This window comes from Colossoma macropomum, unplaced genomic scaffold (assembly GCF_904425465.1).
Source record: "Colossoma macropomum unplaced genomic scaffold, Colossoma_macropomum, whole genome shotgun sequence".
NCBI classification, from domain to species: Eukaryota; Metazoa; Chordata; class Actinopteri; order Characiformes; family Serrasalmidae; genus Colossoma; species Colossoma macropomum.
Window position 1 is genome coordinate 19,682,345 of NW_023494802.1, and position 27,125 is coordinate 19,709,469.

The 27,125-nt window shown below is 39.5% G+C and overlaps 1 protein-coding gene across 1 annotated transcript in view; it reads left to right on the plus strand.

The window, feature by feature from the left end:
- Nucleotides 1-27,125, plus strand: part of si:dkey-178k16.1 (band 4.1-like protein 1) — an 88,344-nt gene that overhangs the window by 23,653 nt on the left and 37,566 nt on the right. Inside the window, exons 2-3 of the mRNA XM_036591997.1 lie at nt 12,460-12,545; nt 13,006-13,170. Coding sequence (XP_036447890.1) covers nt 12,477-12,545; nt 13,006-13,170 — 234 coding nt within the window. The 5' untranslated portion in view covers nt 12,460-12,476. The remainder of the gene's footprint in view (nt 1-12,459; nt 12,546-13,005; nt 13,171-27,125) is intronic.

The window sequence follows — 27,125 nt, forward strand, 5'->3', positions numbered from 1 at the left end:
GAATCGATAAACATGAGTTTTTTGAATAATCATAATTTCACTTTTTTATTGGGTGTTGACAGAATTTTTCAGTGTTCCTTTAATTGTTCAGGGCAGTTTCTTTCACTGTAAAATTCAGTTGATTTTATTTACCATGTCATCAGGTGAGCAAGGGCTCTTTTATGCCGCTGTGTTGACGTTGTTGCTTAGTGACTTTGGTTTCCTCAGTAGGAGATATTTACAGCTGCCGTTGCTACAGCCGCTCCCTTATATTAACGCAGGGGAGGAAAAGTGCAGCACATGTTCATTCACATCATGAAAGAATTCCAAGTAAGGCATAAGCAAAGTACCCACTTTCGAAGCTGGAGGGGCCAAAAGACTGACATGTGGAGACCAGATGTTGTCAAAATTGTTTAAAGAACAATTGCAGGTGGGTGCTTTGAAAGCAGACTCGTGCTCACTCTGATGAGACCTGAAGTGCAGAAAATGGAGTTTCTCAATGCCGAGAACAAAGGTTGGCTGGCCAGATGCACTGCAGCCCCTTTTTAAATCCCAAAGGAAGCCAACTTTTCTGTAATTCTTCTACCGTTTCCTTCTCAGAGAGGGGGGCTTAGAAACTCATCCGCATCCAAACTCCGCTGTCTCCTCAAGAGCTCGGTTATTGCCCTTTTTTAATCTCTTTGGTTTATGCACAGATATGTTTCTTGTGTAAATGCCATGTGTGTGCGGTTTTGAGGGTTTAAGCACTAAATCCCGAGACAAGCAGCTGTTTGTGAAAATGTTAAGCACAGATTTCTGACTCTGTTACTAATACCATATTATCCTTCATCTGTTTACAAGAGAGGCATAATTATTCAATGGAAATAAAACCCTACTTTATTCTGTGCTAATTAGCGTTTTCAAGAAACTGTTGCATTTCTTGTCATGAGCTCATCCACACGAGTGCCTTGCCTATTCGCCCACCTATTCTCTGCTCTTTCTGGGGGACGTTTGAGAGAAAACAGACAGTCTTTCTGTAGTGAATATAATAATATAATATGCATTCATAATATGCAATCATATAATATGCATTTTTGTTTGACTAAGGCTGTTTTCATGTCCATTTCCAGTTTTCTGTTGCTGATTTATTTGTGATATTGTATCGTTTTCATTTCATTAGGTTTGTTTCGCATTAAGGATGGCAGTACAGGCTACATGTCACGATACACAATATTTAGTTTTTATAAGGTTTGATTAGTTTAAACAGACAGGAATTGACCCATAATGTCACAGTTAAAAAATACGAGACGTGCACTGATATTTCAGTCAAAATCAGACACTTAAAAATAATTTTAATGTTAATAAGAGTTAAAAACGCTGATCGTTCCCTTTGCTCTCCTGCGCTGGTCAGTACAGACATGTTCAAACATTTGGAGCAGATAAACAGTGAAACACTCAAACCGGGTCTGCTGTAGCTGGGCTCTATCCGGTCGTCAACTTCCATACTTCTCAGCTTTAACTGCTTTAATGCATTTTTAACGTAACTTAATATCCTTTGGTACTAAACGTTTTCATCTCTGGTTGGAAATGTAATAAAAGTAAAAATTTAAAATGAAATTAAAATTAAAACCCAGTAATGTAATGACTTGCCCAATAATGTAATACAATATCTTAAATGATAATGCATTATTACATCTACAAATAAAAAATAATAGCTTGTTACATTATTGGGAATGTATTACATTTTCAGGCTGACCATATGTAATGCCTTATTACATTAATGTAAATATATTATTTAAAACTTGATCATTTTTGCTCAAATATGTTGATGTAATACTTTTAAGAGCAGCTACAAAAGGCCTAATACTTTGCTTTCATGCTGTATACAGGAAATAAGGGAGCGTCACTGAGACAAAGTCTTGGAAGAGTTCATTCATCTTTCAGAAAGAGCCTCCACTTCCAAGACGTCTTGTAAGACGTAGCTACAACTAGAACTCGCTAGAAAAAGCCATAAAGACTTCTGAAAAACAGATTATCAGTTAAAATAAAGCTGTGTTATGGACTGTAACGTTGAGTTTCTCTGAAGTCAGTGCCCTAAAGTGCGTTCAGACCAGCAACTGTCATATGGTGTGTCCTGTTCAGACAGCACATATAAAAACTGACTCAGAAACATAAACATAGGCATAGTAGCCAATAGTAATACTTTGAGCTGGATGATTACCAGTTGCAGTACAATACAAATGCTTGGTATTTTTCCTGAGAACTATTATCTACAGTTACCGTGGAAACATTATTGTAGAGTTTGAGAACTGACATCATATCTGCTGGTTGAGTTTTTATTCCGAGCACTAAGATGGCAAACTGTATGCAGAGGAACTCATTTCCAGGAGAGGTATAATTTCAAGAACTATATAACTGAGCGAAGAGCTCGTACTGGTACTTGGGATAATATTGTTAACAAAGTAACCTGCATCAAAAACAGTACTTGTGCACCAGTATCAGTATAAAATAATTGTGCTTTGCATAAAGTGGAGTGCAACATTATTCTCAGAAAGGCTCAGTGAGACAGAAATACAAAGATCAGGCATAACATTATGACCACCTCCTTGTTTCTACCCTCATTGTCCATTTTATCAGCTCCACTTACTATATAGGTGCACTTTGTAGTTCTACAGTTACAGACTGTAGTCCATCTGTTTCTCTGATACTTTGTTAGCCCCCTTTTACCCTGTTCTTCAGTGGTCAGGACCCCCATGGACCCTCACAGAGCAGGTACAATTTGGGTGGTGGATCATTCTCAGCACTGCAGTAACACTGACGTGGTGGTGGTGTGTTAGTGTGTGTTGTGCTGGTACGAGTGGATCAGACACAGCAGTGCTGCTGGAGTTTTTAAACACTGTCCACTCACTGTCCACTCTATTAGACACTCCTACCTTGTCAGTCCACCTTGTAGATGTAAAGTCAGAGACGATAGCTCATCTGCTGCTGCGCAGTTTGTGTTGGTCATCTTCTAGTCCTTCATCAGTGGTCACAGGACGCTGCCCACAGGACGGTGTCGGCTGGATATTTTTGGTTGGTGGACTATTCTCAGTCCAGCAGTGACACTGTGAGGTGTTTAAAAACTCCAGCAGCACTTCTGTGTCTGATCCGCTCAGACCAGCGCAACACACACTAACACACCACCACCACGTCAGTGTTACTGCAGTGCTGAGAATGATCCACCACCCAAATAGTACCTGCTCTGTGGTGGTCTTGTGGGGGCCCTGACCACTGAAGAACAGGGTAAAAGGGGGCTAACAAAGTATGCAGAGAAACAGATGGACTACAGTCTGTAACTGTAGAACTACAAAGTGCATCTATATAGTAAGTGGAGCTGATAAAATGGACAATGAGCGTAGAAACAATGAGGTGGTCAGAATGTTATGCCTGATCGGTGTACATCATAAAATATAACGTGTGCCGTGTTTTTCTCATGCCACATTTTAGCTGTGTTTTTTCCTGTATGTTAAATTCAGCATATATAGAAGTGTCTTTTCTGTAGAGGATGCTATGGTCACTGCACAATTCCATGGATTATTTCACGTTTATTCTAAATCAGTGAGCTAAACATAATAAAAACCCTCCTATGACTATTAATCACATGTAGTGCCCATCCCTGCTTATCAGAAGATGCTGTGCGGAGGTGCTTTTTAAAATTTGACGCACTCTTTTGTGTTTTTTGGTTCAGTTGCTGCTGTTTTTAGGGGGCGAATAATGAAGCTAGAGAGCTTTATATCTCCTACAACTCATGCTGTGGTCACATAAAAGCGTAAGCCGTTTTTCTTCTCAGCAGTGCTGACTGTGGTATTAGAAGCAGTGGACTCCCAACCAAAAATCCTTTTCACTGGGCAGAGCTCTGTGCTGCTGACCATTAGTCCATGTTTGTGCCGTTATCCTGTTTCCTGTCACTGTTGATGTGGGGGTGGTTGGTTTAATCCAAACCTGAAATTGGCTCCTGTCAGAACTGTGCAGAGAGAGAACTGGACATTTAAGGCTGTTTAAAAAGTATAAACTAATGTATTTACTTTAAGCTGCTCTGAGAGAGCTGTTTACTGTAATCTTATTAGCTACACCTTTAAAATGAAAGGTGCTTAAATGGTTCTCTCTGGAAAAAAGGATCTTTAAGAACCATGTTTGTAAATTAGATGTATGAGTGAACAACCTTTAGGCTTGAGGAACAGTCAAATCATGTAGTTTCTGTACCGTTTTAAGGGTAATTCCTAGAACCTTTACACTACTCTTAGCCCCAGTCCCATTTCACCCCTTGCCCCTACCACTGAGCCCTTAGCCCTCTGTTTTGCGCGTTCACGTCTAGGGGTAGGGTGTCCCAATTCTTGTTGAGATAGAGGGGTAGGGTGAAGTGTTACGGCTACATGACCCTCCAAACAGAGGTTTTTCACAGACTCACTCCAAATTACGACGCCGTTTTAGGGCCACTGTTAATAAAAAATAAAAACAGTAGACTTTGAGAAAAAAGTCTTAATATTTCGAGAAAAAATTCATAATATTTGGAGGATAAAGTGGTCTAACTGTAGGGGGGCTGCCATAACGTGTTGGGGTCTCGGTTGCTGTACTGGCGCCGGAGCTCCACTCACTCCTGCCTCTCTGTGGATCATTTTGATCATCATTTTCACTGTCTGTGAAACTTCATGCCCTCTTTGAATGGGGGGAGATGGAGCCCCGATATCCGTGTAGACGACCCTGCCTGAGATTCTCCTTCAACAGCACAGACGGACAGTTTCCTCCGAGTCCGTCTGGCTCTTTATTCTAGATGAACACAGTTTCCTGCTTAGCCGTTTCAGCCGTTTCTTATGCTAATAACAGGCTGGTGCTGATGTGCAGGAGAGACAGGGAGACTGAGTGTTTCTTTATGGGTGAATCGATATGAAAGTATAACTCCACCAACTCACCGCCCCTCATTTAACACGAGGAGGTGCTGCCTTCACTGTGCAAAGCCTTTGGCCACAATATTGCGATCTTTCCTAGAATTAATGTCACTTTTATGTCGTAATTCTACGACTTTTTTCTCAAAGTTTTATGACTTTTTTCTCAAAATATTACGACTTAATTCTCGAAGTCTACTATTTTTATTTTAGGTTGTTTTTTTTTTTATTTGAGGGTTGTTCCATTTTATAGGGCAAGATTTCAACCACTACCCCTTGTAATTCAGCTCGAAAACAAGGGGTAGGGGTAAAAAGAAGAAATGTGATTGGGCCTTTGTCTTTAAAAAGATTCTTCGCACTCATACATCTTATTTACAAAACTGGTTGTCTAAAGAACTGTCCACTGAAAGGTTTGAGGGAACCAAGAGTGGTTCTTCTATGGCGTAGAACCCTTTTTGGCACCTTTATTTCTAAAAGTTGCATATGCTTCAGTGTGTAATCCCGTATATTGCCTCTTGCGTTTGATTGTGTAGAGCTGGAGTGGTCAGTCAATATATCAGCTGAAATGCGTAGTGATTGACGGTGGACAAATTGCTCCATCAGTATTCTGCGCTCATTTCTAATAGATGAGATATCACTCCAGTGCTTTGGAGTCATGACTGTTAGGTTAACAAGATGCAGAGAGCTTTCATTTCATCTGGCCGATTTTCCTGAGTGATCATTATCGTCATTTCGCTTTATTCTTTCCACTAACGATTCAGCGATCCTTTTACCACTTCGTGTCCCGTAGCGGTGCTCCCACATAAAAAGCTTAGCGTGGATTGTAGACTGCGTTACAGCAGCCCTCCACACAGCTGAGATAATCAAAAAACATAATTTATATGCCACCAGCTCCCAGTCTCCATTGTAGAGCTACGAAACCAGTCCTTGGGTAAAAGAGGCTAGTCAGCAAGTGGAGTTAATCAGTATGGATCGGTGGAGAATTTAATGAAGTGCAGGAGACATTCGTCTTCAACCTGACACGCGGCTGAGCTTTTGGTTGGTAGTTACTGAATGCAAAGCAGTGAGATTATAGCGTGAGGACGTTTGTTTATTTGCACCGGAATGTTTGTACTTATTCACATTAGATCATTTTTTTTTCTCTCAGGGTTTGCGGCTGTTTCCCTCCACATGATGTCAGTAAATGGTATGGAAATGAGGAAGATTAGCATACACAGAGCAGCGCCATACTGTGACTGTAACTCCATTAAACATGAAAGAGAAGTTTACAGACTAAAAGTCACTGGTACGCTTGAAGGGTATGAAGAAGGCTCAAAGGCAAATAAATTAGCCCATTCTTAACTACTTTGGGGGAACTTATATACACGTTTCAATATATAAATGTACATAATTTGATTTAACGTTGGGCAGTGAACTGAGAATAGACTGGCCTACAGGTATTGGTGTCTTACAACAGTATAGATTTGCTTAGAGCCCATGTGTCAAACACAAGTCCCGCTGGCCAGATCAGGCCCTTGACAGTGTGCTGCACTACAGTCCCCAGCATGCACTGCAACATTATGTGCACTCCGACTCTCCTACCCCAGTTACACCTCAGTTCTACATAGTTCTACGCAATTCCACACCAATTGTATCACCAAACACACTGGCTGCATTTCAGCTGCAGTTCAACCAATATAAACACTTAACATCAGCTCAGCAGCTCAGAAATTGAGCCAAGTCTTAATGAACTTGCAGCAAAGAAAGGATGCCAGGTGTCAAGTTCAAGCAAATAAGTAAGTTTAAAAGACCTGGGGACGTTTAAACTTTGAATATTTTAGGTATTCACGTCATTTTTCGAGGTTGACTACAAGTGTCTGTATTTTACTGTTTAAGTTTTTGCAAATTTTGAATAAACAATGGACAGTTGGGATTATAGCACAACATTAAATAAAAATTAAATAAAAAACATTTTTTTTTCTCTGGCCCACAGATTTGTTGAGATTTTCTAATATGGCCCCTTGTACTCGTTGAGTTTGACACCACTGCCCTAGACTTTTAGTTATATCAGTATTGATAAACAAGCAAACTTGTTTATCGAAAGTTTATCAATGCTGGTTTTGTCAAACAAGTTCAAAATTAGAAAATATATAAATAAATTATAGTTTTCATTTCCTTTTTGTTTGCTTAATAATTACAGTACTACATACGCTTCCCTTTAGAGTATTTTTAGGAAACTGCAAGTCTATCTGGAGGGTCTGGTCATGAGTGGACAGGGCTGTAGGCGTACCTTTTTTGGTGATACTGCTTGTGTTCAAATAAAATTAGGACCACTGGTATACATTTAAGAACATGTTTTATTATTCAAAATTAGACAAGGGGAAATTGTAGGGCTGAAAGGTTAATTGTTTTTATATTGAACTTGCAATTTGAGCGCAGTTTTCCAATGTCCAACGTTGTTTTTAGTGGGTTAACTAAACCTAATGACAGAGCTCATGAACTGGCAGTCTGGCCCAATACATTCAGCGTTCCCTCAGGCTTAAAAAATGGATGTGCTGGATTATTGAGGCAAAGAAAGGCAAAAAGGCTTTAAGCTTTATTTAAAGAAAGGAGCCGTGTTTAAATGGCAATCGCAGAAATTATTCACCCCTTAGACACTGGCATGGTTTTTCGTATTGGATAAGTAACAGAGGCTGCCTCTTCAGTTGAGTTGATAAGCTAAACTACTGCATACACTGTCGCACTACTTCTACCTCAGACACGTCTTTAATAATGTGTTCTTGGTAACATGCTCATGTTAAAGCACTTGTACTAGAAACATAATATAAAAAATAAAAAGTATAATTTGAGGGGAGCTTTTACAAAAAATAAAATAAATAAATAATATAAAAATTTGCATTTATTACATGCAGTTACTGAATAATTTGCCTTATGATTCGGTCATGTTAATTCAGACGGACAAACCAAAATATGCCCTGGAGAATAAGAGGTTAATATTCATATGCTGGCACCTCAGACTGCTAACTGAATACTTGAGTACCCGTGCCACAAGTCTCATATGACCACATGATCAGACTTTGTGGTTGGTGGAAGGTTTCTGTGCACATTTACAGTGTCAGTCATTTTTCATGTCCTTGTTTGTGTAAATATATAGTCTGTTACAAAAGTTTAAATTGCCTGTATTGCTAATGTAATAAAAACAGTAGAGGAAATGAAGAAAGAAGCTACGCGTCTGTTTGAGTCTTTGCTGTGATGATGCAGTTGCTTAAGACGGTCCTTCATTGATGTTGGGGAGGCATTGGAACGGTTTAGTGTTCGCACTACAAATTTTATGTGGTCGTTTGTGTCCCTGACAACCTCCGAAGGTGGTCTGAATGACTGGATCACAATGTGTTTCCAAGACACATTGGACCCCATTCACACCTCAAGGGCTGAGCACTTGTAATCAGATCACCCAAGACATGCCATCCGTTTGGGCGCCCCTGGTCAAATGACATGTTTTGTTGATTCTCTAAGTGAAAATAAGTTAATATATCCTCTACAGGGAACACATTTTAATGCAAAATTACTATTTATTAGTTGGATTTAACATACTGGAAAACAAAATAACACATAAAATGTAGTCTGTGCAAAAGTAATGACACATTTAAATGTTACGTTTTATTAATATCACATTTTATTTTATTTATTTTTTGTTAACCTCTTCAACTCCTTGGTTCCAAAAAGCACTTCATCATATTCTTCATAACTTTCATATTTCATTAGCTACATTCTAAAGGTGGGTGTCATATGAGAGCTGTAACTGTCTTCTTTCCAGCCAAATAGATGGGTGATGTAATTTTAAACCCTTATAATAAAAGAAGCTGAACTCACAATTTTTTTTCTACTCAAAGTCGACCCATTTTTCCACAAATCTGGGCTATAAACTATAAACAGATGGCGTCTCTTCAGTGATCTGCTCTGTAAAAATTATTTTTATAAAATAATACAAAGAGCGTCTTAAGATTTTTGGCTTTCAGCAGTAAATTGTAAGCATATAGCAACATGTGTATGATCATAACACACATTTTCTGTTAATTTGAGGGGAGCTTTTACAAAAAATAAATAAATAAATAAATAAAATAAAAATGTACATTTATTTCATACAGTTACTGAATAATTTGCCTTACGATTTGGTCATGTAAATTCAGATGGAAAAACCAAAATATACCCTGGAGAATAAGAGGTTAAACTTAGCAAATAAATAGAGATTGTGTACTAGAATTTACAGAAAAATGTCAGATTTACGTTTGTTCCCTGTAGAGGATGTGTTCACTCAACAAAACACATAATTAGACCAGGGGTGTAAATGCGGCCTTTTAGACATTCTTTTAGCATAAAGTTATCAGCACACAGAAAACCTGGGTTCTTTATTTTTATTAACAAGGTTTTTTTCTTTTGTGCAGCTCCATTCCATGTAAATTACATTTTAATGCATTGATATTAGTCATATGGCGTGTTGCTCATCTCAGCTTGTAAATTCATTGCTATTAAATCATTAGTGGGTCATCATATTTTGTTGTCCTTGGAATGGGATGGGAATCGTTTGCTTTTATGATTGGAGACCATATGTTGGTGGAAAACAAGACCGAATGGCTGGCAGAGATGTGATTTAACGTCCCTCCAGCAAAGACAATGCTAGTAAGTGTGTAAATGCTTGTTTTTGTCTATGTGTGATAAAAGATAATAAATGCATGATGAAAAATGTAAAAGTACAGGCAAAAGTTACTTGGAACTTGGTATGTTTATATACTCTCTCCTTCTGCCTCTCTTTCTCTTCCTGTCCTGTTCCATAGAACAGAAGGCAGTTGTCTTGCACTCTCATTGATGCAGGCATCTGCCGCACCAGAGGGCTCTGAGCTAATGTAATTTATGGCATCACTTCTAATAGCATCAGAGGGAGAGCGAGGAAGAGAGAGGGAGAGATTGGAAGAACGTGCCTCGCAACATTGCTCAGGCTCAGTGCCACTGGGTTAGCTTTCTGTGAACCATTCCCTCTTCACAGTGTGCCATTGTGCTGTGCGTTCTTCAGTAGACGGATGAGGGCTCTCAGTGACTGCCCGCCTTAATTAAAGCAGCCAGTGCGTCCGTTTGCACATAAGGAAAATGCAGCTTGCTTGGTCGTGGAGATGAGTTTTAATCTGTGGAGTGACTTAAATGTCAGCGAGAGCACAAGGTTGTGCGTTTTATTAAGACTGGACTGAGAGGGAAGTTTGAATATGTGTGTGGGGGGGTAAAGCCTGACCGATACATCGTCCAATATTGACAATATTGAGTTTATTGGTATCAGGGAAAACGTGGCTGATGATGCACCTATAAATACTAACCGTTTTGTTTGTTTCTTTGTCAGGAGACAAACTCACAATCTCCTGATTACACAAACTTTGGCCCAATCCCATTTCACCCCTCGCCCCAAGACTTAACCCTTAGCCCTCTGTTTTGCACGTTCACGTCTAGGGGTAGGGTGTCCTGATTCTTGTTGAGATAGAGGGGGAGGGTGAAGTGTTGGGGCTACAGGACCCTCCAAACAGAGGTTTTTCAGAGACTCCAAACAGAGTGATATGAGAAAAAAAGAAAAACTGGCAAGACGGACAACAAGAGACCAAAGAAACACACAAATGTGAGAATTTTCTCCATTAAAAAATTACACTAACCGTTATATTATCTTAGTTTAATGTCGTTTCAATGTATTATGGTCCTTTTCTTTGAACAAGAAGCTGGTGAATATCTGACTTCAGCTTCATATCACTGAAGAATTAGGGGTGGGTGATAATAAATAATTGCCCCCCTCTTTGAAGGCATATGATTCCCTAAATGTAACTAAAGCCCAGCAGTGAGGAGCTGAACTTTACCCTCCTCTGCTGTCACTGCAGACTGGCAGGGTCGCCTACAGAGCAGCGCTGGTAGCTGTTAATGAAGCAGTGATGGTTGTCCCATTTTGTAGGGCAAGATTTCAACCACTACTCCTTGTAACTCAGTTCCAAGGGGTTAGGGTGACACTCGAAAACAAGGGGTAGAGGTAAAAATAAGAAATGGGATTGGGCCTTTGTTGTGGTTTTTGTAGGGCTGCACTGATCACCACAACAGCCAGTCAGTTGCAAACAGCTAATCAATATAACCCTTTATGGCAGCAACATGTGACAAGCATGATGTGCCGTTTTAAGCTTTGAGACTATTTTTGGCCAGTCACTGTGAGTTGCAGGCTCATACAAGCATGTACAAAATACTCAGGTGACATTTGGCACTCAGGACTGCTGTGTGAAACAAAATCATTACAGACACATTCTGATTGGCTGGCATTCAGCATCACTTCTGGAATAAACTTAAAGGCCTAAACATCCTAATTTCTACTGTTTGTATTCTTCATGACAGCAGTTTTTATGTGTGATGCTAAGGTCTGTCACAATCGTGAAGTAAAACTGATGATTAATAGCCATATAAATAATTGCAATTAGCAATTTTTGCTCATTGTGTGCAGCTATTAAAGTACAAGCCTAAAATGGGCAAATTTACTGATGACCGATTTGGTTTCTTAGCTGTTGATTTTAGTAGCCCCCCCAGCTGACGACAGAAACAGCTCAAGCTCAAATAAACAAATATTACTCATCACTGCTCTCTAAACATGTTATAGTCAGAATGTTATAGTCAGAAGTTAGAACTTAAGGCGTTTTCATAAGACCCATGACGTCTCTCGATAAATGTAGTTTCTGTGTTACTGCAGTTGCTGAGAATGATCCACCACCCAAATAGTACCTGCTCTGTGAGGGTCCATGGGGGTCCTGACCACTGAAGAACAGGGTAAAAGGGGACTAACAAAGTATGCAGAGAAACAGATGGACTACAGTCTGTAACTATACAACTACAAAGTGCACCTATATAGTAAGTGGAGCTGATAAAATGGACAATGAGCGTAGAAACAAGGAGGTGGTCATAATGTTATGCCTGATCAGTGTCAGGCATAACATTTTTTGCGTATTTTGAATAAACAATGGCCAGTTTGGGTTACAGCACAACATTAATTAAAAATGAAATTTTTCCTGGCCCACAGATTTGTTGAGATTTTTTAATACGGCCCCTTTAGTGGTTGAATCTGACACCCCTGCTCTACAACATACAACATCCTTGAACATTAGCAGGTTTAATCTCCACTGGAGAGTATTTTTCTTGAGCATGTCAGAACACAAAGGTATGAGCGTTGACGTCATTGCAAATGATATGGCAAAGATTTCAAGGATTTCAAATAGAAATGACAGAACAACAACCTCACCCATACATACTCTGTATGTGCCAGCATGTGCAGAGGTTTCTTTTGTGAGGACGGAGCTGAGTGTCTTACAGCACATGCTGCCATTCTGTGTGTGCACACCGCTGCTTTTCGGTGAAGGTGAGGGTGAGGCTGCCTTACGGGTCCTTTTTTTCCTCTTTCCAGCATGCAGCGTGGACGTTATTGACAGTCTTGCACTAAAGGGGATTGTATTGATCCTGCTGAGAGGGCAGGAAATTTGGTGGTAGTGTTGTATGTGTGACAATTAACCTCAACATTCGTTTTCTTTCTGCCCAGGATTGTGAGCGATCAGAATGTCGGAGAAGGGGTCAGCTTCAGATGTGAAGTATGCCATGGAGGGAGACAGCAGAAGAGCCAATCAGGTTGGGCTTTTTAGACCTGAATGCAACATAGTGCAATCCAATGCAACACGACATGCTGCATCTTTCATGCAAAATTTCATGAAGTATGACACATTATGTAAATAGCACGTTTTTCTGCACGTCTTGATGTTACTGATGTTCTTGATACTAACACCATCATTCAGTTAATGAGGCACAGTGTGATAATATTGAGATCCTCTCTCATTAAATCCTTCAAAGAGTTCGCTTTTCATATTGTTGTCCCATCAAAACCTCAGAACTGTTTTTTCTGTATTTTTTAGCCTAATTATTGCACCGTTTAAAAGCATGATTTAATTGAAAAAGGACCAATGAAAATGGTCCAAAACAACTTGGAAAGAAACATCAAAGTGAATGGATTTTTTTATTCCAGACATAAGAGATTTTGTTACAACAACGAGGACATACCCAGTGCTCTTGAAACGCTTTCGTTTGTTTCTAGGATCATGACTCAAAGATGTCAGACGAGCACCGAGACACAGACGACTCTTCTGAGAAGACGCCCAGCAGGGTGTCCAGATCCCCACAGAAATCCTCCAAAAGACCAAAGACAGTGCCTGTTAAAGTCGCACTGCTGGATGGATCTGACTATGAGGCTGGAGTGGAGGTATGGCAGCTGAGACTTGTGTTAAATGTGTGCTGGAAGTGGCTGGATTTCTGAGTGAATGGCTTCAAACCTAGTTGTTGGGGGTGCACAGCTTTGCACTGATGGTACCTACATCAGGTAACCTAAGTACATTCTAATTATTAATCAAGTTGGCCAAGCTTCTGGTATTAAAACATACAAGTACAGTACTGTTTAAAAGTCAGAGACCACCCTTCATTGAATTAATTTCTAGTCCAAAAAATGATTAATTTTTCAGCATCAGGAAAAATAAATAAAAAAAATCACCTTTGTTTTCATTACAGCTTTCATTTTTTTGTGAGCCTCACTTTTAGTTTTTCAAAGAAATCTACAGGGATATTTTTCCACACCTCCAAAGTTCAGTCTCGGAAGTTTTTTGCATTTTCTGCTTCTTATGATCCAAGTAATCCCAGACACATTCAATGATGTTGATGTCTGCATTCTGGGGTGGACGGTCCATTGTTCTGCGAACACCTTTGTTCTGAACATCTTCTTGACAGCTACACATCCTTTCAGACCCACTGCGCCAAGTCGTCTTCTCAAAGTGGAAGGATGGACAGAAACACCTGTGGATGTTTTCAGATCTGAAGCAGCTTGATTTTCTCCTCTCTCTCAGAGATAAACGCTTTAAGTGCTGTTTATCTGATAGGGACTGTTTTGGTGGTCTGCCAGGTCTGGTGCAGTTTTTAGAAGCCCCTTTTTCTCTATACCTCAAGTTTTAAAAACTCCTGTTTTCCACTTGTTTACATTGGCTTTATCCTTCGTGATGCAAGTGGATTATATTATATCTAATCGCCTCAGAAATATCTCCGGAAAAATGAATAACTTGCTCATAATGGCCATTTTGATTGGAATTACAATAAACGAAGGGTGGTCTCTGACTTTTCACAGTGCTGTATGTAAATGATGGGTGCACAAAGGCTCCATGTGGAGTCATTGTACTGGAAAAACCTAAAAGCTTTTAACCCTGTAAGATGGAGCATGTCACCACTGACACAATATGTACTGTTTAAGAAATACACTAACATCTGCGGTGTCCACTGTAGAGTCAGCGTACCAGATCACAGCAGATGCAGATCCAGGGTCAGTGACCTTTTATTTATTATTATTTTTTTACCCTGTTTATATTTTTGGCAGCCAATCAAAGGATTTAAATATAACCATCCTGCAAATCGAATCAAGGCACTGTGTTATTCTTTGGCACATTGCTTTCATCTTTTATACTGAATATTTCTGTTCAATAACTGGCAGAACTAAAAAGCTAAATTTGTACTAAATCAGAGTGCAAATGTTACTTCATCACACTGTGAAACTGCTTTATAAGACTTTTTGGCTTAGGGTTTAATGGGCACTACAGCCTAAACTAGAGTTTCACATGTTATTCCTTATGTTATGCAGCATTCTGTAGCATAACAACTCAGTTTCATTGATTTGACAGAATTCACAATTTTATATTGTTTTCATGTTGTTAATTCATCATTGGGAACCATTGGGATTTCCTGTGGCGTCAACCAGTCCTGACTGCCAGCCTGCCTAATGATCTGCTGGCTACCTTGGTTGTCAAACAAAATTGTAAATAAAACAGGAATTCAATCTTTGTTTAACATAATATGTACAGCAGAGACAAGCTTTCCCCTTTTAGCCAGGAAAAAAGAAGCCAAACTGAAGTGGCATCTAGACAGTCAGGTTGCAACCTTGCTAACTGTATCTTAGTTTGCCTTCCTGTTCATTTGATGATATTTCTGTTATTTGAGTAATCCATTCTCTCATTGTATTGATGATATGAAGACGGTTACTGAAGTTAATTATCAAGCTAACTTAGCTATCTGCTTTCCCTCTGTGCTCTACAGTTAATGTTAAAAAATGAAAGAAAAAAAGTCTGCACCAAAAGAAATCACCCCAAAGCAGTTCTAGTTTTTCAGATGTTTCTCCTTTAGAGAATATATCATATTAGAGAATATATCATCAGAAGAGTGTTTTCCTAGTCTTTAAACCAGAAAATCTCACTCTAGAGACAAAGTGATTAATCATTACAACAGATGTAGAGATGGTTTCATTTATAATTTTGGCCAGAGTGTCCCTTTAATAAATGTACATATATACACACACACAACTCCATACTATTGTTAGTAAAGGTGGCTTCTGTCTAGCCTACTATACCTGCACATATAGATTGACATCTTGTGCATCTTCTAGCCAAATCTTGTAATCTGGAATACCTATATATCTATATTCTATCCCCTGTGTACCTGCATCTCATCTATTTATCTACCTCAGGCTCACATAATGCACATATGGAATTTGTTTCTTTTCTTACATTTTTATTTTTTGTTAATTCAAGTACTACAGGGGGGCTACACACCAAAGATTTTCATGCACCTTCGCACCTGTGTAAACGTGATGCGACAATAAACGTGATTTGATTTGATTCCACTTTTTCTATTCAAATACCAGTACTGATAGTGAAACCCTGAATATCGACCAATACCAAACTACTAAGCTTGTAAATGAGCTATTATTGAGCTTCACTTAAGATGACCATCTAAAAGAAGGCTATGCTCAAACTATTGATACGCTCTTCTACCACACAAGAAGAAATACATAGCTTATATCATCACATCACACAATGTGCACATGGGCTATTTCAGGCTTTCTTTTTCTCACATAACTGATCCAGAAATGTCTGCTGATACCTGGTATCGGGTCAGTGCTGTCTCTGATTGTTACTATTATCGTGGGGACATTTGCTGTGACTCACAGGCTTCTGTTCTTGTACCAGTTATTCAAATAAGCACAAAGACTTCAGATTTACTGTTGTCAGCCCATTTCCCATAATACTAGCTCTAGACATTGTGGAAGACCTGGTGGCTGAAAATGAACTTAGCTATAAATTTAGCGTGTGCTAAATGCACTGTAATCCTGCAAATTTGTATAGTGCAATCTGTACTTATGTAGACAGTGTTTTGGCTATGCAGCACATTGGACTTCTAATGAAACATAAACCATGAGGTCTTTGCTCTAATTTGACAGCATTTACATCTATGTTGGTTGGAATCACAGCTGTCTTGGGACCAAAAGTCATTATAGACTGCATGAACTAATGATGCATCTACATGTGTGCGTATATATATACACACACAAATCAGGCATATCATTTTGAGCACCTCCTTGTTTCTACGCTCATTGTCCATTTTATCAGCTCCACTTACTATATAGGTGCACTTTGTAGTTCTACAGTTACAGACTGTAGTGACACTGAGGTGTTTAAAAACTCCTGTAGCGCTGCTGTGTCTGATCCACTCGTACCAGCACAACACACAAACACACACACACACACACACACACACACACACACACACTCCACCACCATGTCAGTGCTGCTGCAGTGCTGAGAATGATCCACCACCCAAACAGTACCTGCTCTGTGAGGGAACATGGGGGTCCTGACCACTGAAGAACAGGGTAAAAGGGGGCTAAAAAAGTATGCAGAGAAACAGATGGACTACAGTCTGTAACTGTAGAACTACAAAGTGCACCTATATAGTCAGAATGTTATGCCTGATCGGTGTATATATTTTTATATATATATATATAAATAATAAGCTCAGCTTTAACCTTACTGTTTCAGTTCAAAGTGCATAGACAAAACAACACTGTACTAATGAGTACCAACAATCTGCACTGTATAAGGGCGGCACAATATATTGTCTGTTAATGCATGATTGCAGTGTTGGCCATTGCAATACTGATCTTGCAGAGGCAGCAATATGCAAATGAACCTCTAACCTATCACAGAATTTGATCTTTATTCTGTAGTTGTTTGTATAAATCATGATCACCTTCAAATGATACAGCAAATACAAATAATTTGGTTAAAATAATACACACGAATCTTTAACAATGTCGCATTAATGGTTCATCATGCCTCTTATGCTCTTGAGTGTGTGTAGACTCCAAACAACAGACTACAACAAATTCCACATAAGAGAACATCAGTGAATATTAGAATCTTTGAAAACTGCAGAGGTGGATTTTAAGAAGAAATTTCTTAAGAACGGTTGGTGATTGAGGCCCAGTGTTTTGTCCATACATTGCAGCCCATCAGTATACTTTAATAAACAGTCATATGCAAAAGTTTGGATAATTAAATTACATGTCATGTTGACTTTCGAGGTGAAGATTAGTTAACACATCCTCTACAGCAGAGGTTCCCAACCATTTCTAACTCACAGCCCAGAGAAGCGACCACAAAAGCTTCCGCAGCCTGAAGGATTTTACCAACCAGATCATTTAAAGTGCAATTATAATACAGTCACCAGCCCAGCCTGTTGACTTTGCTTGATTTTAAAGCAGAATAAACACAAAAAAATAAGTGAACATTTTCTAACTCATCTAATGAGATGCTGATGTTGATTGGCAGCTATGAAGTGCTGGATGACATGCTGAAGAAATGAAAGTGGTGAAAGCAGGTCTGACTCTAGATGCAGAAGGTCTAGATGCATATTATGATGGCGTATTATTATGTTCGGCTTCTTTTTTTTTTTTTAAGGGACTCATACAGCACAGAGCGGTATTTTTTGTTTTCTGTTCTCAGACATGATAAAAGACGACAGTAAATTAATCACTGATAATGTCCTGCACACCGAATGCTTTTTCTTGAATAGTGAAAATGAAACATTATTTATTTGCGCTATTGATATTTGTGAACTTTCGCCAGTGACAGGATTCGTTTGTGCTTTATCACGGAGGCTGTTAGCATCTCCAAAAACATCCGAGCTGTATCCGAAAGCTCTCTTGAAGTTCCAGCTCCTGAATGCGATTGTAAAACTCTGTTTTCCTTTTTCTTTTCAAACGGGAAAGAAACCGACTCACCGTCATCAACTGCCCGTTTTGTGAGGAGCAAAGAAAATCTTTGTCACTTAAAGACGTGCCCGGTTGTTTCTTTTTGTCACAGTGTAATAAGGCTCGGTGTTCACTGCTGTATTTTTCTTTTCTTTCTGTTTTTTTGTTTGGTTTTTACTTGGTTTTCTCAGTCTGAGATATGGTGGCTGTTTCACTTGTAGGTGGTCCAGCCTCGGGATCTTTCTTTTTCAGAGGTCCTGTTTGTAAACATTAATCCGTGATGGATCAATTTCATAAGAATGAAAATAAAAATAAACGTTTTACTTAGCTCCCAAAGTACTTGACTTGAAAATGTAAACATAGCTAGCGTTTAAGAACAATAAATGAGGTCAAAAGATGTTATATTTTTGCCAAAAACTATTTAAAAAATATATATATTTTTAAAATGATATTTGGTTACATGTCTACAAATTGTAACTAACTAACTAACTAAATACATACATACATACATACATACCCAGCAAGCAGTTGGGGGGTAAAAAAACAGCCACAGCCCCTTGCAGTACCAGAGGGCTGCAGCCCACAGGTTGAAAACCAGTGCTCTACTGTATAAATTTAAAAACGGCAATTGTCTGTGAATTTTACAGCACAACTTCTATTTATTTGCTGAATATATCAGATTAGAAAAAGGTTAAACATAACATATTAAATGTACCAGAACTTTTGTAATAGGGATGTGCATTTTGACTAATTTTGATATTCAAAACAAAACAAACAAAAAAAAGGAATTTAGCCAAAATCCAAAATTAACATAGGGCTGAAGCTGAAGGCCCACTCTTTTAGGTGATAGCACTGGTGGTAAGAGACAAAAATATCAGTAGCGCAAAAATTTTGCAGCATGCAGAGGGTTATTATGTAAAAACGCTGAGGGAAATTGGCAGTTTTCCTGTTGGATGAGTAACAGAGGCTGCCTCTTTTTTCGGAGTTTAATAGAGTTTAATAGACATACAAACAAAAACGAACAAAATTAACATTTTACAGTCCTGTTAAAACATAAAAACAGAGTTTTATTGAATTGTTAGTTTGTATCTCTGTCTATCCGCGATGAAACGGAATAAGTACCCGAATTGAAATTTTACTCTTCTGATTCTGGCATTTCGAACAGTTAAGAGAGCACTCGAGTTCCTACATTGTACAGTCCACATTTTATGTTTTATTTTCAAATATTTTAAGCAATACTATGCAAGTTTTTATTAAAATTGAAAGAATTAGCATTACTGAGTCAAGAGAATAAAGGAAATGGTGTGTGCTGCTGTGAGTCACCCTGAAAAGCCTGAAAGTCACAAGTCAAAAGGAAGGTCCAGCTCGATGTCTAAATACAAATCAACATTATACTGATGAAGATGTGAGAACAACAGTAGATAATTCACTCACATCCTCTGAAATCAAGTCCTTCAGCAGGTTTTGACTGAGTTCTGAACTCTTTCGATTCTTCCCCTCATCAGATTCATCTGCTCATGAAAATATGAAGCTTAACCAACCATACAAAATGTTCTTCTTAGCATTGTGTACAATTACTCAGTTCCACTGTAGGGGTCTCAAAACTCCCCCCGTCTTACATAGTGTGGCTTTAAATTCAGCAAACAGTAATTGTGTATTAAAATGTGCAGAAGTGTGTTCTCTGTAGCGCATGTGTTAGAAAATCAACAAAAGCACCCTGGTTTGGCATCAGGGTGCCCAAACGTTTACATGCAGCTATATGTATTTTTATTTATATACACTAGTAAAGCTCATACGTGGCTCAGCCAAAAAAATAATCATATTGAACATGTTCTTGTTTAGAGCTCATGTACCAATTCTCTCATCAGCCTTGCAGCGTGCAGAGCTACACGGCTCCACTTCTCCTCCTATAGAGGTGCCGTGGCGATGACAGATGACTGCATGTGTCATGCTCTCCGCAGTAGCTGTAGGGGATTGTTTTGGGGGGAGGGGTGGCACGCATTGATAGGTGGAGAGCTCTCGTGCACAATTCCATCTCCAGGGAGCTCCACGCATTCGTCATAGATCAGAGCCATGGCAGCCTGCCTGCCCCGAGGCTTCCCTTAGCTGATGGATTATGATGGCCTATAGCAACGCAGCACATATATGGAACCTCATTCATTGCCCTATACAGTGTTCCTCCCATTCGCTGTTACTGCTGCTGACCCCCATCGAGAAAGACATACTGTCAGGTCAAAAGGTCAGAGGTCATTTGTAATCTCAACTAGCCATACTTAGATGAAGGTTGGATTTCGTGGAAGTTTGTCAGACTACGTCATCTGTCTTTACATCTTAACGTCGCACACACAAAGAAGGCCTAAAAAAGAAGGTCCAGCTCGATGTTTAGCTCTCAAACGCAAAATCAGCATCATAGTGATGAAGATACGATGACAATAGTAGATCATTCACGTCCATCCTCAGAAGTCATGTTCCCTTTGAATACTCTCTCACCGCGTTCAGTCATCAGACATAACAAAACGTTCTTCTTTATGTGGCGTGCATTTACACATCTTCACCAGAGAGGTCTCCAAATCCCCAAATCTTACATGGTGCAACTTTAAGAAGATACAGTATTAATAAAAATCAAATAATTGTTGAAAAAAAGAGCCTAACTTCTTCTTTATAATGTTGTTCAGTGTTCTACAAGTACAGATGATACCCACAATATACTCGACTGAAGTAGGATAGAATAGCGTATTATTAAAACCTTGTAAATTTACATTTTTATTTTTTATACCATTTGATAAACACCATCTGGCCTTTAAATTTTGTGAACAATTCATGACAAGTAGATTAAAAAAATGGTCCAAATTTGCTTAAAACAAAATCTCATTATGCCAACTTATTTTTATTATTATTATTTTTTTTTAATATTTTCCTAATATTTGTGCCATGGTTTCCTTGGAGACACTTGAACTCAACATCATTGTGCAGCTCAACGTGCTTAGAGGAGAATGCTGATTGTGTTACGTCAGCTAACAGACATCACTAGCATTACCCTAAGGCTACGTTTACATTACAAGCCTCGTTGCTCAAATCTGATCTTTTGCTCAGATCCGATCTCTCTGACACGATGGTTCACACTCGTTTAGGTCAGTGATTCAAACCTGTCATTAATGTGACGAACCGGCGTCCTGAAATGACCCTCATGAGCTCATCCTACTCAGTAACGTCACGTGAACGAATCACGTTCATCATCAGCACAAACTAACGAGCAGAACGAGCTTCGCTGAGAAGATAATTAACTCTGATCAGCTCTCAGCTTCATTATTAGAGCGAGACGAAGGAGAAAAAGGTGAGATGAGCTGCTTTTCCACCGTTTACAGGCTTTAACTTCTGTTCAGCGCTGTTGCCATGGTAACACTGAATGATGGTCACGCGCAGTGGAAAAAAGTACATGAATTCCGATCTGAGCGTCACATTAAGGTTGCATGGCCACGAATCGGATACAAATCCGATCTAGAACCACATATGAAAGTGGCTCAGGTTGGATTTGAAAAGATCAGATTTGTATCCACACAGCTCTGAAAACATCAGATCTGAGTCACATTAGGATTTCGGATTTGTGCCACTTCAACCTGGTAATGTGAACATAGTCAGTGATGGCGAAGAGGAAGAACGTCCTACCCACCCAGAGTGAACAAGGCCAGTTACTCTATAGCCACAGATGACTGTGGGCTCGAACTTGTGAGCTCCTGATGATAGGGCCATAAGAATGTTTTTCTCCTGTAACAGAGATATTAGATTTGGATACAGCAGCAACAAAATTGTGACGGAATTTGTCACGATAAAAATAACATGGTCATATTATCCACCCTTAAATCATAGGGGTAACAAGTTGGATGTCTGTGTGCACCCATCGGGAAAATTGCACTTAAAAAAGGAATACAAAGAGGTTGAAGGGCGGTTCATTTACGCGTGCATGTGTGTTGATGTGCACAAGGTGTGGCTGCACCTCTGGTGAGCGCGCTGACAGGACGCACTGAAGCAGCAGCTCATTCATATTCTGATAACCTTGATCAAAATGCGCTGAATGAGATACAGTATTTGAAGCGATAAATTAAGTGCCTCTGGAAAAAGATCCCCCACTGGTAATTGACTCCTCATTGCGGATTGATTCCTGAGCTCACACACCATCGATAATGATGAACTACAGGGGTTTCTGGCAGCGTAACTCTCTTTACGCTTCCAAAAACTATTTCATTATTTCTAAACATACAGATGCACAGAGCAGATCACACAGTTGACCACGATCTGTCCGTAAATGTATTCTTTTGGTGCGTGGTTGGACAACCTGAATTTGAACTTTATTAATTTCAAATTATATTTCTTTAGTTCTGTTTATATTTATATTACTTTTAGGCTGGAGCAGGTGTAACCCAGGCTCCTTCACAGCCTCACTGTGTTTTGTTGAATGAAACAGGACCATGATGGAATCTGCACCTGTTTATTTCCCTCTGAATGCCCAACAGAAAGCATGAGACCAGCGGAAATCGCCCTGCAGATCTACCTGCTGATTAAAACCAATATGCTTTTCGCTATATATGCTCTGGTTACGATATACACGTACAGTGTGCACAAAAGTTGCGAAATAACGTTCTGAACAAAATACATGAAACAACCATAGGCATCACGTATGGCCTGGCTAACATGGCTTTCTGTTGCTAGCAGTGTGCAGGGCTGTATTAAGCTTATTTTCACCACAGAACATCACAATTATCTAAATATTACGACTCTTCTTCTCGAAATACATACATACATACATACATCATCTAAACCGCTTATCCTTCTGGGTCGCGGTGGGGTGCTGGAGCCTATCCCAGCTGTCATTGGGCCGAAGGCAGGATACACCCTGGACAGGTCGCCAGTCCTCTTCTCGAAATATTACAACTTTTTTCATAAAATATAGCGAGTTTTCTCAAAATGTTATGACTTTTCCTCCAAAAATGTTATGACTTTATTCTCAAAATATTACGACTAAATATTACGACTTCATTCTCAAAGTCTTCTATTTTTATTTTTATCAACAGTGGCCCTAAAATGGCGTACTTATATAACATCTAGACTATGTTTTTTTTTTTATATATGTCAATATAAACTTTATACAATGAAATGAAAGGAGCAAATGAAAAGAGGATCCCTCACACGTCAGCACGCAGAAGAAGAAAAAGATGCTTCACTGTTATTTTCCCTCTGAATGCCCAGCCTCCACGACCACTTTTTCAAAATAAATGTCCCTTGTGGCTTATTGACAAAGTGGTGAATTAAGTACAGCAGAAACCCTCTATTAATAGATATATTCATAGAAATGCATATTAGTAAAAATCTAGTGAAACATTCCAGTCAGTGTTAATCCTGCTACACTGGTGTAGGTTTTTTGTTATGTCTTAGCTGGGCTGAAAACCAAAATCAAAAAACAAAGACTTTCATAATTTTCACAATTTCATAATTTATAATTATATTTGGTGTTGGTGATTTCAAACTCTGAGGCTGATGGTATCAGCGTACTAGCAGGGTCCTTAGTGGTTTAATTAATATGCTGTATTCTGCATAATTAGCAGGTTTTTTAAACTTGTAGTGGAGAAGTTCTTGAGTATTGTACCTCCTCTTGTTACTTGCTGTAAACAGAGATTATAAATCATGTGTCTAATTTCCTTGCTAGAAACCAGGAAATGATTCCACACAGCCAACTGTTTATCACCTTGTTGATCTGCTGCTGCTCCAACTGAATGTGTCGGTGTTGACTGTCACAGGAGTGCGAAGGAAAAAACAGAGGTTTTAATCACAGTTTCTTGTTTTCATTATCATTCAGACGATTTGTAAGCTCTTAGATTTTGACACTTTGTTGTTGTCCTATTTAATTCTTTGTTTCTTTTTTCACTGAAAATAGTCAAAAATTGCATTCTCTCTTTTGCACAAAAAACAAAAATGCTATTTTTGACCATTTTCGCCTGAAACGTTTCGGTGGACGAAATGTTGGTGCATCCCTAATTTTTTACATAATTGAGCAATAGTAATGCAGGAAATGAAAATTCTTGGCCAAAAGCAAAACTCAGGACACAATAGGATGAAAATTGCTGACCTAAAAACACTGACAGTAAATAAAACAGTTTACAGTAAACTTATTAGAGCATGTAGACTGGTGGTTCCTAACCCTGGTCCTGGACGACCCCCAGCCCTGCACAGTTTAGTGTTTTCCGGCTCCCAACACACCTGATTCAGCTAATCCGCTAATTAACAAGCGGCTTAGTTGTAGAAGGACTATATCATTGAGTGTGTTTACATGCACCCAAAAATCTGATAACTGCAGGAAATCAGATTTTGTCAGTAACCCAATCAAAACGTTTACATGCACTTGAATAATCGGATAATGGGAAAACTCCAGGTCTACACGAGTCAGACAGTAATCAGATTTCTGCTTTGCAACCAGCCAATAAACTCACAGAAGAAGACGCGACATAAACATAACATAAAACTCAAACTTCATGCCGCAGCTTTTTTTTTCCTGATTACTGAGCTAAAATCCAGCCTCTTAATCGGATTTCTAGATCAGAGTATGGAGTTTACATGACCATTCGAATAATCGGATAACTGCAGAAATCCGATTATGATCAGATTATTGAGTGCATGTATACGCACTCATTGTTTTTTCTGCCTTTTTTCTTTTTCCAATAAAAACCAAAAGTGCCATTTTTAACAATTGCTGCCCGAAAATTTCTGGTGGTTGAAATTTCAGCGCGTCCCTAGTTATCATGGAGGAAAACTATTTGTTGTTTACAACCTGTCTAGGTTTAATTAGCTACAACAGCATAGTCCAGTTTGATAGCAACAGTTTGATAACAATTACTACTTAACAGAGGTGTTACTAGGACGCCATCTTTGGGTGGGCATTTGAATTATTTAGGTGGGCAACAACAACAATGTTGGTTTTCCTAAATAGGCTAGGTAAACAACAAGAAAGTGGGCAAAAGGAATAAAATTACAGCATCCGATTTTTATAGGGGGGTCCAGGACTGTTACTCTGTGAAATTAAACCCGGTAAAATTTTGACTTAGATTTTATAAGCAGTGAGCATTTGTATGAACTAGAGAGGAAAACTTTTCATTGGATGGGCAGATAATTCCTCTGGGTGGGCAAGGCTTATCTCTGGGTGGACAACGCCCACCCCAACCCACCCATAGACCCCCCCCCCAACCCACCCATAGACCCCCCACCCATAGACCCCCCCCCCACCCCCCCGCGCTACTCAACAGCACATTTGTGGGCGGAGCATAGAAAGCTAAATTCACCCACTTGCCACACTGCTATGAGTTGGGTGGTAAGATGGTTGGTGTTTAGTGCAGACATGATGCCATAATTAGCCTATGTTATGCATGAGCGGATACCCCGAAGACTCTGCACAGAACCAGTACTTAAAGCTAATGGCAGAGAGAATGTAGTGCTTATTTTTAGAGTAACAACCTCCATTTTTACGCTTAAGGGTGACAAATCTATATCAGCCTTAGCATTAGTATTGGCAGATATAGACATGGGGACACTGATCGTCTGCTGCTGGCGTGTAATTTTCATATTGGCACATGCATATTTATGCTCTCCTCTTTTTAAGAAGAGCCCATTTCACTTGCTTACTGATTAAGCAGGCAAACTCCTTCCATGAATCACCCTTGGCAACAAGTGTGGCGGAGTCTCTCGTGTAGGGACTGCGATGAGGGTGAAAATCTCATCTGCGGTTCTGGATGGGTTTCAACGCTTGGGGAGCCGTCAGAATCGACTGCCTCGATTTCATTATTTTGGCGAGAAATATTAAACTGCCCTGAAATCCCACTCTAATGTGCTTGGGTAATTGAGGGCCTCCCTTGCTAACTCATCCATGTCTGTTGCATTTCTAAGAGCTTTTTCTTTTCTTTTCTTTCTTTTTTTTTTTTAAGATTCTTCATGCATTGGTCACTGTTCCCCCACCTTCTCTCTCTCTCGGCCTCCCTCTCTCGCTATTTTGGGGGGAAAAAAATCACGAAGCCTTGTGCTTCAGCTATTAGAGATTGGGAGTAGACTCACGCTCACAAAAAAAGGGAAAAAAAAAGCCCTCACCACTTCTGTTTCCATGGAAACAGCTGCTCTGTCTCCCTGTCGCCGCGGGAACCAGGCTCCCTGGGAGGCGAATGCTCGGTGTCTTTGTAGACGGGCACTGCCAAAGCCGGCGTCTTAATCACCCCGCCTCTGCCACGCTTTTGTGCAGAATAGCCGGGTGTGGCCTTGAGGTGGTCCACATGCTGGGCCCTGACTGCATAATAGAAGCATAATATGCGTAACCTTAAAGCTTGATTCTATTCATGATGTGCGCGTCTGCTTAAGCTTAGCACTTCTGCTCTTAAGTCCATTGTACAGTACCGCTCAGTTTCACAGCAACAACCAAGAATTATGAGATTTAAGAGTTATGATACCAAGAATAGAAGTTAGAACATACTTAATACTGTTGGACTATTTTCAGGTACAGTGTCCGTCTATTCCTGACCGCTCTACTTAGCAATTCTACTTAGTCCCTTTATTCCCCAAGAAAGGGACCAAAGTACTCAGTGACCCGCAAGCTACGTCCGGTCAAATCTGATCGTAAAATGAGCACACGTTAATTTTACTGAGAAGTTTTGTTAATTATCAGTTTCATCCTTGGCATATCTGTATGAAACTCACATCTGGTAGAGGTCTGTGTAAAATTGAGCATAATATTTTATAACCTGAAAAAATCCACATTTGTAGTGAAATTATGAAAATTGTCAATAACATTAATAACATCAGCAATAAAAGTAAAAATAGCCCTGTGACCAGAGGGTTGCCGGTTTGATCCCCAGAGCCGACAGCACATGACTGAAGTGCCCTTGAGCAAGACGCCTAACCCCCAACTTGTGGATAGGGCTGACCACCACTCTGGGCAAGTTTGCTCACTGCCCCCTAGTGTGTGTGTTCACTAGTGTGGGTGTTTCACTGCACAGATGGGTTAAATGCGGAGGTCTAATTCCTCTGTGTGTGAGCACAGTTGGCCAATGGTTCTGAATTCTAAA